The sequence below is a fragment of the Bos mutus genome, chromosome 14 (assembly GCF_027580195.1).
Source record: "Bos mutus isolate GX-2022 chromosome 14, NWIPB_WYAK_1.1, whole genome shotgun sequence".
Lineage (NCBI taxonomy): Eukaryota > Metazoa > Chordata > Mammalia > Artiodactyla > Bovidae > Bos > Bos mutus.
Genome location: NC_091630.1, coordinates 71,130,205 through 71,144,931, shown reverse-complemented (window position 1 = coordinate 71,144,931; position 14,727 = coordinate 71,130,205). Strand labels below are relative to the sequence as shown.

Here is a 14,727-nt window from a genome sequence, read left to right as displayed (position 1 = left end):
GTTAAAGAAACCCATGAGCGCGTCTCTGCGTCTACGCCCACGGGTGCACCTGCCCTGGGGCCATCTGGCGCCAGGAGAATGACACAAGGGCCCCAGACAGGAGCGGGGGAGGCAGCCTGAGGTCAGACTGTACACCCCACTCGCCCCGCTCTCTCTGCCGGCGGTGTGGGAGAAAGGGCTCTGTCCCTCATGCCAGCTCTCCAGAGCACCGAGAGACGCAGCTCCCTGGGACCAAGGCCCACTCAGACGCCCACCAGCGACTCCCTGCTCCGTGGGCCCCTCCTGCTCCCGCCCAAGGGAGGTGGGAGGCGCCTTCTGTTCCCTGTTAGGTCTTGGCTGCTTGCAGAAGCATGAGCAACCAAACTCCATGTTTATGGTGCTGCTTTCAAAGTGTCTGACACTGCGTCAGGTTGGTCTGATATAGAAATGTGAATCTAAAGTGCTTTTAAAAACAGTGCTAGTTCAGTAAATACAATTTTCTTCTTTGCCTCTAGTTGGTACACTTATCGGGCTTGGCTGCTAAAGAATCCGCCTGCAATATGGGAGACCCAGGTTCAATTCCTGGGTAGGGAAGATCCACTGGAGAAGAGAGAGGTTCCCACTCCAGTATATTTGGGCTTCCCTGGTGGCTCAGCTGGTAAAGAACCTGCCTGCAATGCAGGAGACCCCAGTTCTATTCGTGGGTGGGGAAGATCCCCTGGAGAAGAGAATGGCTACCCACTCTAGCATTCTGGCTTGGAGAACCCCCTGGACTCTACAGGCCACAGGGTGCAGAGTCGGACATGAGTGAGCGACTTTCATGCTCACCGTACACTTGCCGTCATTCACTGTTTTGTTTCTCACATAACCTGCTGCACCTCTGCACACTCACTCCCACAAGTCTGAGAAGCAAAGCTCCCCCTTCCTGACGGCCCACCCCGAGCAACGTCCTCTGCCAAGCCCCGCCCTCCCCGCAGAGCCTGACCTGCCCCAGCCCCTCGGAGCAGGCCTCCCCACGGCCCCCAGGACCACGGGCCCGGCCGGCAGCCTTACTTGAGGTGCACCTCCGTGCACTGGCGCTGGGGGGCGAAGCAGGCGATGGCCCACACCTTGATCTCAATGCCCGTGTGGAACTGCTTGTTCCTCATGTCCCACACGCCCTGGACTGGGGTGGCAATCGCCTTATTCTGCAAATGGCGAGACGTTCAGAGTGAGAAGAAAACAGTCCTCTGACCCTGGATTTTGTCACTGTCCTCGCTGTGGCTGGTCCCCAAGCAGAGGGCGCCTCCTAAGGCTGAGGACCGAGCCTGTGTGCAGCCTCCAGCGCTGAGCAGTCTGCGCTGTGGGGGCCTGCGGAGGCCACCAGTGCTCACAGGAGGGCTGGACGGATGCACAGACCAAGGACGGAGGGACGGAGAGGTGGGATGGGGGAGGTGAGCTGGGCGGAGGGTGGCTGGAAAATGGGCAGAGGGATGGAGGGGCGGGAGGGGGAGCGGGGAGGGCCCAGAGCCCCACCCACCCTCACAGGTAGCCAGGAGGAACAGGAAGGCCGTCTGTCTCAGAAACAAGGATTTTCCCTCCTCCAGGACCAGCCAGGGCAGCCAGGGAGGGCACGGAAGCAGGGCGCTTCTCCTAGCCCCGTGCCTGGGGGCGGACAAGCCAGTGGGGACCGAGTCACAGCCCCCTGTGCCCCGCTCCCCACTGCCTGCCGTTGTTCAAGCTACTCCCATTTGAGAACAGAAACAACAGATGATGCGTCTGCTTGATTCTGTCATCTCTCCACCAGAAAGGACCAGGGCTCAACACTGACTGTCACCTAAGGAATCTGTTAGCTGCCTCCAAGTGATGCTGGAGTTCGAGGGAGCGGGAGGAAGGGCCGCTGGAGGGAGCAGAGCCTGTGGGCCTAAGGCCCTGCAGGACTCAGTGTGTCTGAGTTGTGCTCATTTACTCCGTTTTTCTAATGGAAAACACTTTATTTTTCTTATTAAAGTAATACAAGTATACAGTAAAAGTCAAACATTACAGAAATGAATGTTTTTGTTTCATATTTTTTTCTAAACTAGCACCCTACTCTGGCCAGCCTCCTTCTGTAAGAGAGAGAGCCACCACCATGGTGGGCTGTTGTCAGACCCCAGACATCAACGAATGTTGCTGGGGGACATTTAATGTTTTGTCTGACAGGACAATGGGTAGGGCCCGTGATGAGACTTGTTTGCTCCCACTATAATGGTTAAGAGATTTGGAAAATTTGTTCATTTAGAAGCATGAGAAACTTCGAATCCTTAGGATTCTAACATTCCTGCAAGGTTAAAGAGCTGTTTTGTTCTCTAGACGCCTCCTGCCTTCACTAAAGACGCAGGACCTGCAGTCCTGGCTTTACCAGGACTCACTCCTTCTGGCAGGCAAAGGGGAACTCGCCTCCCCACTGGGCTGCAGGAAGGTAGGAAGGTGCCCTGGGTGCAGTGTCTGGGCTCCCAGGCACACAAGGGTGCTGAGGAGGAGCCAGGAGGCTTCCTGGAGAGAGCAGGGAGCAGCCCCAAACACCCACGGCCCAGGGGGCATACCCCCCACAGGGGACTACCTAGCAACACTCTAGAACAATGAGGGAGCCACGTGTCATACGCACTCCAAGACCTCCTTGTGATCTAAGAGAAAACAGTAAGTTAAAAGGGGCAAGGTATAGAAGGGTATTTAATACGTTGCTATGCACACAAGAAAGAGTAAAAAAAACACATGGATAATCCCTAGGGTGATTTTACAAAGAGAACTGCCTCCTGGGAGATCTACTGGGATGTGGGGAAAAAAGAGGTATTTTCCCCTATAATTCTTTGCATTTTTTGAACTTTTAAACATTTTTATAAATACAACTTGCATTTTAAAATAAGAAAGGGAAAAACCCGCAAACAAAACAAAACGAAAGCCTGCTACAGGCCCCGCCCCCCCGGTGGAGCAGTCAGGTCAGGCGGAAGCAGGCTCCCACGGTGCTCCCTGATGGACAAGCACCGTGACTTCCGCGTTTTCTTCCTTTTTGGGGGCCACGTAGTGTGTAGGATCTCAGTTCCCTGACCAGGGATTAAACCCAGGTCCCGGCAGCGAAAGTATCCAGTCCCAACCACTGGACCGCCAGGGAATTCCCAAAGTTGTGACCTTTGAAGTTGCGCTCCACCTCCCCGCCTACCCACCACCTTGCTGGAGAAAAGCCCAGGAGAAAAGAATAATTTCTCAGGAGCCCTAAGGGGCTCAAGGGTCAGGACCATACTGACCAGAGCCAGAGGTCAAACATTTGCATTAACTAAACTGAGGTACTTGTGCCCAAATACCACCCCAACAACAGTTAGAAAGCAGAGAGGCAGCAGGGAGCTTGTGGACAATTCATCACTGACCGCATCCCCCTCACACAAAGAACGATGGCTTTAAAAGTCTGGTGGGGTAATAAAGTTTACCTTTAGAAAAGCAAAAGGGGGACTCAGGAAACTTTAAAGGTTCAAGGAAACCAGTCCTCTACGAAGCCCAACAGCTGTTACAGGTTCACACAGGAGCAGGAAGGACTCTACCTTGACCGTGGTCGACGCCTCTGGGGGCAGGGAAGGGGGTTAGAACTCTTCCTTGACCATGGTCTGCACCTCCAGGGGCGGGGAAGGGGGCTGGACGCTCTTGCTTCACCGTCAGCATTCGGCACATACCCCCAGCACCAGCAGAGTGGCCCCGCCCAGCGCACCACCTACCCTGCCCCCGTAGAGGATGGAGGGCGGCTGGAGGACCCGTCCGGTCACGTCTGTCATCTCGTCTTTCACCATGATTCCAAATTCACGAACATATGGATCTGTATTGAAACTGGCACTTCTCATCTTGAAAGGGAAGAGAGAAGAGGCTCAGGGTCAGGGGCGATCTTTGCTTCCTTCCAGAAGCCGCGTCTGTCCAGAGCACCGGGGTGCCATGCCCGGGGACCCCGTCCCCACCCGAGGCCGGCACCCACGATGGGACGCTCACCAGCTTGCTAATCTCTTCCTGCCGGTCGGGGGCCGACCTGGCCGTCGCTCTGATCATGGTTGAGGTCTGATTGTCGGTCAGCTTTTTTATGCATCTCTGTCCTGCCACTATGTTGCAGACCTGCGAGGAGACACGGGAGCTGGGGTCAGCAGGGGCTGGGAGCGGGCGGGTCTGGGCTGAGCACAGACACTGGTGGGGCGGGGGCGGGGATTGGTTCCTGAGATCCACCAGGAACGGCAGCCCCGAGGAGGCCCTCCGGTCCACAGCAGAACCCCCGAAGAAAACCCGGTGTAACACAGACAGAGCCCGGGGACTGCGCAGGGAAAGAGACACAGCTGCAGGGCGGGCGGGCCTGGGGCTTCAGCACGGCTGTGTGGGCCCAGTCCTCAGACAGGACCGTTAGCAGAGCTTCCTGGGAAGGGAAGCTGTCTACCTTCTGGACACAGACGGGAAAAACCCAACCATGGCCCAGATGTTCAAGCAACCGGACAAGCACTGAGAATTTAGAACACTAACAGAAAATAGTTAGAACTCGGATCTCCATTTCAGTATTTGATCTTTTCCCGGGCGATTATTCTTCAAACTCCAAAATCCAAAGTAGTGGATTTTACACTTCCTGTCCCAGGGGTCTGCTGGGCACACATACACATGATCTTGACCTTCACACAAATCCTATGAATTACCAAACCCATCTTATTATTAATGCGAAAACAGGCTAGACCACGTCTGTGAACCTGCCTGAGGTCCCACAGTGGCGGGAGTCACAAAGTTTGGGCCCAGCACACAGAGACAGAGGGCGGGGGCTTGCCTCCAGGGGAAGGTAGGTGTGTTTCTGCTCCTGTCCGACTTGTAAACATGGGAGGTGGGGGTAGCGCAGAACCAGCTTGTGCCTGTCCTTGAAGTACTGGGCCACCGTGCACTCCACCGTCTGCCCGCTCTCCTGCTGCAGCGGGAACCTAGGGGAGAGAGACGGCTCAGGCCCAGAGCCCGCTGCGGGCCCCACGCACCTGCTCACGCAGCCTTCCTGGGTCTGCTTTCTCAGGGATGGAGGAGATGGAGGGCCACCCAAAGCAGTCAAAACCACACCATGCCCTCTGGGTCATTGGGAACATACCCAAGTCCCAAACTTTTGTTTTATCTCCAGAGTCAGAAAGGGAAAAATACCCCCCCACTCACGATATGCAGTAATCACAAGAGACACCTACATCTAGGGGACTTGGAAAGGATCCGGACAAAGACAAAGCCAGGAAGAACGGCCTGTGTGCATTCCAGCCCGCCTCGCACCGACTCTGAAAGTTGTTCACAGGCTGCGTGCTCCATGAGCCCGCCCCAGACAATCTGAGACCTTCCAGACAGGACGGCAAAAGGGATAAGCAGCGTCTGCTCGGGCCTCTGCGGTCACACAGGCTGGGCTGGGGCCAAGGGTGCCGGGCACGGGGACCAGGACACAGGCTCACCCTGGCCACCTGCTGCACGAGGCCCTGGGTGCCCTGCTATAACCAGTGCCCAGCGACACACCAGGTGCTTCTCCTGGAATGACCACGAAATAAAACTAACAAGTCCCCACTAGAGCCAGGAGGCCCCAGGTGGGGTGAGGGGGCCACACGGCTTAGACAGCAGGGCCCCCGTGTGGCCAGGACACCTGCTACCTTGACGGGGACCCCGCCTGCCTGTGCTGTGACAGGGCACCCTGCAGAGGCCGAGTCCAGGCAGTGTCCACTCGCGCCCACCACCCTGCCCGGCCCCTGCTCACTGCAGAGGACTGGACAGTGAGCCCACACAGCCCTTGTCGCACTGGTGACATTCAGGAAAACTGATGGGGAGTCCCCACCCACCCCGGGGAGTCCCCAGCCACCCCGAGGAGTCCCCACCCACCCCATCACATCCAATCTCATCCCCGCTACTGCCTCCAACAGGTGGGATTTTATAATTTCATCCCACGATGTGAAGTATGGATCGACTAAGCCAAAGGCGCACTTCCAGAAGTCACCATGCAGAGTCTGGACTTGTGAGTGACAGAGGAGGCCGGGGCTGGGGGGAGTCTGAAGGGACGGTCACTTACGTCTGGTGGCTGGGGGGAGCCTGGGGGGACTCGCGTGTGGTGGCTAGGGGGAGCTGGGGGGGAGCCTGGGGGGACTCGCGTGCGGTGGCTGGGGGAGCTGGGGGCACTCACGTCTGGTGGCTGGCCGGCCTCCGGGTCACGTTGCACACGCGGTACTTCCTCTTCATCTGCCCGCAGTGCGTTATCTCCACCTTTAGACCTGAGGACACAGAGCGGCTGGGCTTCAGCATCAAGACTCGGCCTGGCCTGTCACCACACCCCACTGACAGACCACTGGATTTCAGGGTACCATCACCCGCAGACCCACAGGGCCTGGGGCTGGGCTGTCTCACCCGCAGGGGTGCCCCCGGCCCAGGGGTGGCGAAGCCCGAGGACTGTGCTCAGAGACAGTGGACGACGTGGGCTCCGCTGAGAGCGTGGCGTCCGCGCCCATGGCCTTCTGTGCTTCCTGAGGGGCTATTTTTAGCAGAAAGCCCTGCTGCTGGCCTCTGTACACCCCCGGGAAGCACAGGTGCTGACGGCCAGGCTCCGGGGCGTTTCAGCAACCAGATGGCGGGCAGGAGGGCCCAGCCCGACCACGGTGCCCTGGACTGCACTTCCTTGAGTGGAGACCAAGCTTGATGCGTACAGACACCCCAAGTAGAGAGGAGCCAATGTTCTGGAACGTCTGAGACGCTGGTTAAGTCGTGCTGCCGCCCTGGGCTGCTCCGCGCTCAGACATCATGGGCCACCCTGTCCCTGTGTTGACGAATCTGACGTTGACTGACCCTGCCTCCAAGGAGAAATGTGGGCCCCCTTGGCCGTGTGCCCCTCGGGTCTAAGGCAGGCAGCTGCTTACCTTTGATTTCTTTGGTAAACTTGACCCTTTGGGAATCTGTCAGAGGTTTCTGTTGTTCTTCAATACTTTTAAAATCCAAGACTTCACAAACAAACTCAATGACTGGCTGTGCCTTATAGAACGCTGTTGCCGAGACTGTGGGCGGGAAGAGAAGAGCACAGACGTGACGGGGTCTGCCTGGTGCAGCCCCTTCCACGGCCGAGCCCCGGGCCAGGCAGGAGGGCACCTGGCCTCCGCACCCCCTGACCATGGAGCGGACTCGGCACGGGGGTGTGGCAGTGGGGACTTGCGCTGGGGCACGGACTGCCACTGCCCACTCTAGCCAGGGCAGCACTAGGGGCTGACAGAGGCTAAGGTCACCTCTGAGAGTAAAACTGGGCTTTACAGCCACAAGTCGTGGGTTTTCTGGCAGTTTCTGACCACCTCCTGGCCTCCATCTCGCTGAAGTTTATCCAACACAAGGGCAGCTGGGAGCCCCCGCAGCACCGAGCCACTGTCTGGGGAAGGGACCCTGCAGAGGCTCTGACGGTCAAGCCTCAGCGCTGCTGCCCTTGCTCACGAGCAGGTGCATGCAGAACTGGCCCCAGGGGCCCTGCTCCTGAACCCCACCCTGGCACCGGGGCTCTGCTTACCATCGATATTCAGCATCATCTTCCAGAGAGAAGGCCGGACGGACTGATGGAAGCCAAACCACACCTCTCGGCCCCCGCCCAGTGGGTTGGAGCAGCCCTCAGATGCCGTGAAGAAGGAGCGGCCCACGGGGGTGTACCTGGAACAGGAGCCTCGTCTAGGGGGGCTGGCGGGCACACACCCTGAGGATGGCCAACATGTGGAGGACACGCGGGAGAACGTCCCCCTGAGAGCTGAGGGCACGTGGCCTGGTCCTGCCTCCCGTTTCCCACAGGACCCTCCCACCTCGGTGCCTTGTCTGCAGCCAGCACATCACACCTTTCTTGGGCGGAGTGGGCTGGGGTGCTAGTGCAGGTGGCCACGGTCGGCCAGCTGGACAGGCCCTGCCCGGGCCTCAGGGCGTCTGGAGCTGAAGGCCAAGGACCTCTCGTAGACCAAGCCCCCGGGCCACGCCCGTTCCCTCAGCTCAGCTCCTCCACAGGGCGGAGAGGGAGACGCTGAACTCAGACCTCGCTTGGGGATGATGGGTCTACGTGTGGAAGGATCCACACCCCTCCCAGGGCCAGTTCCCGCCAGAGCTCAGAGCTAGAGGCCCCCACGCTCTCAGGGCAGCAGTCAGCAGCTGCGGTATGGCTGAGGGTCCCCAAGGGAAGACCCTGCTGCCTGTAGACGCAGCCACCACCCAGGACATGCAGCCCGCTCTCGACCTCCCCTCAGATGTGCTCATCCTGCCTCTTTCTCCACTTTTCCCAAAGACTTTCTTCCTGATGATAAAGGTAATGGTGATTAATTCAGAGGGATTCGGGGGGTGGGGAACAATCACAGCACTTCCTGCTGCTCACTTAAAAAATGGATTTGACACTTTGGCAACAACCCTTAGGTGTTGTTTTTGTTTTACTTTCACCTACCTACCTTCTCCCCCAGCAACAGTTCCGAGCAGTGACAGACTACATTTGGGGGTGGTGGGGACCCCTGCCCTGACGGACAGCCTGCTCTGTCTGCAGAACAGCAGGGCCCCCTGTGAAAACCCACCCGGCTCTTCAAGGCGCCTCCTCTTACACTCACATCTCAGAGTTCTGGTCAGGGTTGGGAAAGCGCAGTTTGGAGGTTCATTTCAGTTTCAAGTGTTCTTTCTTATACTTAATCATTCACACAGTTCCTGAGGTCCCACTGTGCGGGACGCATGTGGAAGGAAGAGGCGACCCCAGGAGAAGCCCAAGCTTCCGCACGGGCACCTGTGCAACTCGAGCCTCTGTGTGGTCAATTACGAGCCGTCCAAGTGTCCCAGCAGGTTCAAATGCCGTGATAAGTGGGGGAAAAACACCAGAGGACAGAGCCAAAGTGGGAAACCCCCAAGGCCCCCAAAGGCTCCCCCACGTGGCGCAGGCCAGCTGAGCACAGCGCTGGAACACGGGTGCACGGGCGACCAAGAGACGGGACCTAGCTCACGTGCCGGGTGGAGTGACCACGCGCCCGGAGTCAGGGAGTGTGTGTGCCTGTCTTGGGACACAGGAAGGGGGTGAGTGCAGCTCCTGGGGGTCCTGGGCAGCTCTTCTTTCCCCAGTGGGACTGTGTGTGCCCGACTGAGACTCCGCCAGTGCGTTTTCCTGACAGGCACTGCTGCTGCTCTCGTCCTATAAACCCGTGTGTGCCACCACCCTGACCCCCAGGCCCAGAGCATCCTGGGAGAGCAGATTCACGTTCTCAGGAAACGGAGGCATTGGAGGCAGACCCTCCTGCTCCTCCGGCCCCCACCCCACAGGCGGTCCTCACCTCATGGACGGCAGATGCCTCATGACCACGTCCAGGGCCTGGATCGTCTCGAAGGGGACGCTGGGCAGCCGCCCCGAAAGTGCATCGTGTAACGCCTGTAAGCTCACGCAGGACACCCACTTGATGGACACCTTGAAGATGCGGTCCTTCCCTTCTCCCGGCAGCGTGACCTCCAGCTCCACCTGGGAGGGGACCCGAGCACACGGCTACTCAAGCTTTCTTCTGAGGAAGCCAGAGTGGGGAGCTTCCACGGCCCTGAAAGGCGCCTCCCCGTGGCCAAGCCAGCAGAGCACAGTTTCCGTACAAGTTTCCCCACTCAGCCCTGCTCAGCTCCTCCACAGGGCGGAGAGGGAGACCCTGAGCTCAGGCCTGGCTTGGGGGTGGTGGGTCTGCATGTGGAAGGCTCCGCACCCCTCCTGGGGCCAGCTGTCTTCCAGAGCCCCCGAGGTCAGCGAGACTCAGCCAGTCCTCCACCCAAGGGCACAGGGACGGGCGTGCCCCCCACCCGGAGGCCCCGACCTCCCAAGCCTGAGCAGAGACACAGTGGCGGCCGGAGCCAGGGGCCAGCACTGCTGGGGGCTGGGTGGCTTCCACAAGGAGGAAACCCCAGGACGGGGAAAGCGGGACGCAGGCACAAACAAGGCTGCTCTTGGGACGGAGGAAGGGGGTGTGGGCAGCTCTCTGGGGGTCCTGGGCAGTTATTCTTTCTCGGGTGGGACTGAGAAGACTGCAGAGGATCTGGGGTGGGGGGTTCCTGTTTCCTGGGTCTCTGAGTCCATAAGCTAGTTTTACAGTGAATAAGTCATGAGCATGAGCCTTCTCAGAACAGACTCGAGACAAAACAGAGCAAGACACTAACAATGATCGAGATGGACGGACGTTTCCAACCTTTCTGTCAGATTAGACTTGTCGCCAGTACGACGCGGGGAGACCATAGCCACTCAGTGGAGGATGTGGACAGCAGGGACATCATACCCCAGGCTCGGCCTCGGGCAAACAGGCCGCAACACTGCTGCAGGGCTGTCCGTGCCCACCCATGCACAGAGGTGCCACGGGACCAGCATCACCAGGGCCAAGAAGGCAGAGAAAGCAGCTTCAACCACCACCACGAAAGGGCAGACGGGGGCCAGTGTCAAAGGCCCTGCCGATGGCTGGCGGGCTCACTCTCACTCTCACTCTCATGCCCCCGCCCCCAATGCCTGCACTACCCTCACTCACCCCCGCCCTCAGGGGGGGCTCACTCTCACTCTCATGCCCCCGCCCCCAACGCCTGCACTACCCCCCACTCACCCCCCGCCCTCAGGGAGCACTGCCTCTTACACTGCTATCCCTCTCAGACACCCCAGAGCAGCACCCAGACCATGTGGAGCCCTGCATGCCTAGGACGCATGCAGGCCCCAAATCAGACACGGCCCAGGCTCCATCCAAGGATCAGCAGAGCGTGAGAAAGGAGCCCGTTCTTCCCAGGGGATGGATTTCAAGCACCTAACACTCAACAGAAGCTGGCCACAGAGGGCAGTGACGGAAGATTCGTCTCAAGACAGAGGACATGTTAAGGGTGCACACATAGCCGGCAAAAGCCGTCAAGAGAGCACCAGCTTAACCGGAGTCGTCAGGACGGGGGCTGTGGGGGCAGCCGGGGAGGCGTGGGGGAGGCGTGAGTGCGGCCGCAGAGCGCAGCCAGGAGGCGGCAGGGACTCACACCCGCTCCCCTTACACACTGACTCCAGAGGGCACGTCACGCCCGCCGTGCTTGGGAACCGGTGCTAAATTAGATGCCTGTTAACGTCATTCTTCAGAAATGCCTCCATAATCCCACCAAGTGGGGATTCGGTGGGGCGTTTCCCTTCAGGAAGAGGTCCTCCTGTTTTCAAGTAGTCCAGACCAGCCTCCTCTCGGTCCCCGGCAAAAAGGGAAAGGAAGAAGCTCCAGGCTCTGCGACATTCTCCGTCGGACACGCCTCAAGAGGCCGCCCTCTGCAGCCGGCTCCTCTGGGATATCGTCTCTAACGCAGGACAGCGGGCAGCCCCCGGCGTCACAGACACCGTGCACACGAGGACGTCAGCGCACGAGGACGCCAGCGCACAGGAGCCGTGACCAGGAAGACGTCCCCTGCCACCTTTTCACCATGGGCAGCGTCAGCAGAGGCATCACAGCAGGCCTGGAAAACGGAAGACGGCCCCGAGGGCCGACCTCTGCAGACAGACGCAAGTCACACGCTGGGTCCTTCCTGTCTGAGCATCACCGGGGTGACAGAGCAGAGTCCCGCCTGGAGCCGCTGTGTGGCTGGAGGGAGCAGCAGAGAGGGCCGGGAGCATTGCTCGCCACGGGCTCTGCTCACCCAGATGTCCACAGACCCGCAGGGAGGGCACCACGGGCAACAAGCGAACACGCTCCTGGCCGCAACTCACATCGCATCCCTGCTGACGACAAGCCAGGAGCAACACCTGCACGGCGAGCAGCCCAGACAGCTCCTCGGTCTCCTGCACGGAGAAGGGAAGGTGGACCTGGCATGCAGGGGCTTTCAGCCAGCACGGGGTTGGCACGGAGGAGGGAGGGCTGGCAAGAGAGATGAGGAGTGGAGGACAACAGCTGCCCGCCAGGGGTCCGGGACCCAGGCATGGTGTGGACACCCCAGGCAGCCGCACCCCAGGGGCAACTGGGGACATTAAAGGATTTCCTCTTACTACACAAGTGCCTGTGATGCAAAAAAAAGTAGTGTATGGAAAAAAAAGCACACATAAAAGGGAAAAAAAAAAAAGACGACACTGCTTCAAGATGTGAACGTATGGGAATAGAAAAGGGCAGCATCTCACGTGAGCTCCCAAACGGAAGAAGAGATTAATTTCTGCACCTTGCAAATATGTGACAGACATTACAGGTGACTGGAAGGAGGGCTCTGGAATCTGGAGACTCCACCCAAACCAGACCCTGAGGCTGTGGTCAGGTTCTCTAAGCCCGCTTGAGGAAAGGATGAAGATGGGTGGGCTTCAAGCTAGGAGACACCAAGTGGCTCAATGGTGAAGAATCGGCCTACCAACACAGGAGACGCAGCTTCGATCCCTGGGTCAGGAAGACCCCCTGGAGGAGGAAATGGCAACCCACTCCAGTCTTCTCGCCTGGAGAATCCTATGGACAGAGGAGCCTGGCGGTACAGTCCATGGGGTCGCAAAGACTCGGACACGAGTGCACGCACATGCAAAGTGCCCACCAAAACCTGGTGAGATGCCCAAAGTGCTGCTGTGGGTACCGGACACCCCACACGAGCAGCAGTTAAGACGACAGAAGCAAACCCTCAGACCTGCAACCGTCACTGTTAGCAGCTGCTAAGTATGTGCTATGTCCCCAGCGCTGTAACTAAGTACTTTAAACCCTGACGCCCCTCCCTGCCCTGGGTGGGCATCACTCAGGAGAGCTGCTTAAAGCTGAAGACACCGCAGATCCGGAACCAGAACCAGCACTTAACAGAGGCCCCAGGGCTATGGGGGAAACACGAAGAGCGGAGATGCCGTCTCAGGGAGCATTTGCTCACTGGCAGGGGCACAAGCACACCACCTTCCATTTTACAGGGTGGCAGGAGAGACAGCTCACCCGAGGCCCCACCACTACTCAGGGACAGGACGGCACTTGGCCCACACCCACTACCACCCCGCGCCCGTGTCGACGTCGACAACGACGTGTCTCAGCTCTGACCACCACACATCCTCCCCCATCCCTTCTCAAGGAAAATATTCCTCAGGCCCCCCAGTCCCTAATTATAAATACGAACAGACAACACTGTGAGTAAACTCCTTAGGCTTTTCTTTCTTATACAACTTAAAGAAAAACAAATATGCAAATTAGACGCAAAACTTTATAACTAATACACTGTAAATGGAATGTATTGCATGGAATTCTCTAGGCAAGAAGACTGGCATGGGTCCACCCATTGCCTTCTCCAGGGATAGAATTCGGGTCCCCCACATTGCAGGCAGATTCCTTCCCATTTGAGCACGAGGGAAGCCCCATTTCAAAGGCAGAGAGCATGTTCATTTGCAAGAGATGGTTCTGCTCAGCTGACTGGCTGGCATCAGGTCCCCAGAACCAGGCAGGGCTGGTGAGAGGCAGGTTGTTATCCCAGGGGTCCTCATCGCTGCCCCGCCCAGCCTCGGCCCTAACGGAGGCCTCCTATCAGAGCACCACAATTTCTAGCCATGCTGCTGGGAGCTGAAACAATCGGCCCTGCTGGCCATCCAGCCCAGTAGAGGAGCTTAGTCATTTTAAGATTATCATTAAAATGCAAAAGCAAAACCACAATGTTCTGTCTGCAGAGAACTTGCAAGTCACAGGCAGTAGCCTCAGATCTCAGATCCTCTAAGCTCTGAGCTATTTTTCTTCTCAGGGACTCTCTTGGTAAGAGGCTAACTGTATAGGTCATTCCTTAAGGGAATCAGCTTTTACATTCTTATTGGGATAATTGTTCAATTACTTGTTTGTGTTTTGATGTTCTTCTCCCCCGCCCCCCAGTACATGTAAAAATGATTTCCACGCCTTCTTTGGTCTTCCTCTCTTACAAACAACACCTATCATCAAAGCAGGGCAGCCCAGTGATTGGAAGACGTGCCAAGAAGTGGCAGCTGCTAGGCAGAAGGGTTACTGCTTTTTAAATAAAGCCACAGCAAGGATAAAGACAATAAGGAGAGGTGACATATTAACTCAACCGCGACTCCCAGGTTGATGAATCGTGGTATCACTTTGGACGAATCGCTGGTTACAGCCGAGTGACCACTTGCTTTTGCTGCCAACATTGCACTCGTCTACACCTGCACGAACACACTTCTCTCTAGGTCTTCACACACCCACCCCATGATGCAGGCTCCTATCTGGGGTTGGCCTGGAGCATGCGCACACGTGTGTGGTTCACATTTAAAAGTTTCATGGTTTCGGGATGTTCTCAGTTTCTCTCTCTGGACTCAGATGATGTCACCCTCTGCCGCTGCAAACCACAGCCCACAGAAGGTGGCGTCCTCGGACCCTACCATGAAGCACACGACCGCTGGGGGCTCTCTGCCCCTGGGGGAAGTGACTCTGCATGTGACGAGAGGGACAACAGGCTTGACCTCTCACACACTGATCCATCCAACCCGCCTCCATGAGCTCACCTTATCCCTCCCGATCGGAAGGGGCATCGCTGTGTAGAGATTCTTCCTTCCGTCAAACACTGGTTTCCGATCCCCAAAGATCTGTGTTTTAAAGTGCTGAACCATATGTTCCACTATTTCCCTGAAACAAGACAGAATAGGAGCAAAACGTCAACAAAACCAGGCAAAGGGCATACAAGGATGACATTCTTTTGACAATGGTTTTTAAGCAATTTTGATAAGCCCTGTGGCTTGTTTTAATAACCTGACTTTCAACTTACTTCTACAAGAAACCAAACTAGACCCTTGTGTGGTTTACACTCACTCACCCTGAG

General features: G+C 57.5%; 1 protein-coding gene across 2 annotated transcripts in view; it reads right to left on the bottom strand.

The window, feature by feature from the left end:
* Positions 1–14,727, bottom strand: part of AGO2 (argonaute RISC catalytic component 2) — a 93,707-nt gene that overhangs the window by 26,337 nt on the left and 52,643 nt on the right. For both annotated transcript variants that reach the window (XM_070382717.1, XM_005910394.3), the window contains exons 3-11: positions 14,414–14,534; positions 9,273–9,454; positions 7,502–7,638; positions 6,870–7,004; positions 6,143–6,230; positions 4,778–4,925; positions 3,970–4,089; positions 3,705–3,827; positions 1,033–1,166 (exon numbers count right to left, since the gene is read on the bottom strand). In XM_070382717.1, the coding sequence (XP_070238818.1) occupies positions 1,033–1,166; positions 3,705–3,827; positions 3,970–4,089; positions 4,778–4,925; positions 6,143–6,230; positions 6,870–7,004; positions 7,502–7,638; positions 9,273–9,454; positions 14,414–14,534 (1,188 nt within the window). The remainder of the gene's footprint in view (positions 1–1,032; positions 1,167–3,704; positions 3,828–3,969; positions 4,090–4,777; positions 4,926–6,142; positions 6,231–6,869; positions 7,005–7,501; positions 7,639–9,272; positions 9,455–14,413; positions 14,535–14,727) is intronic.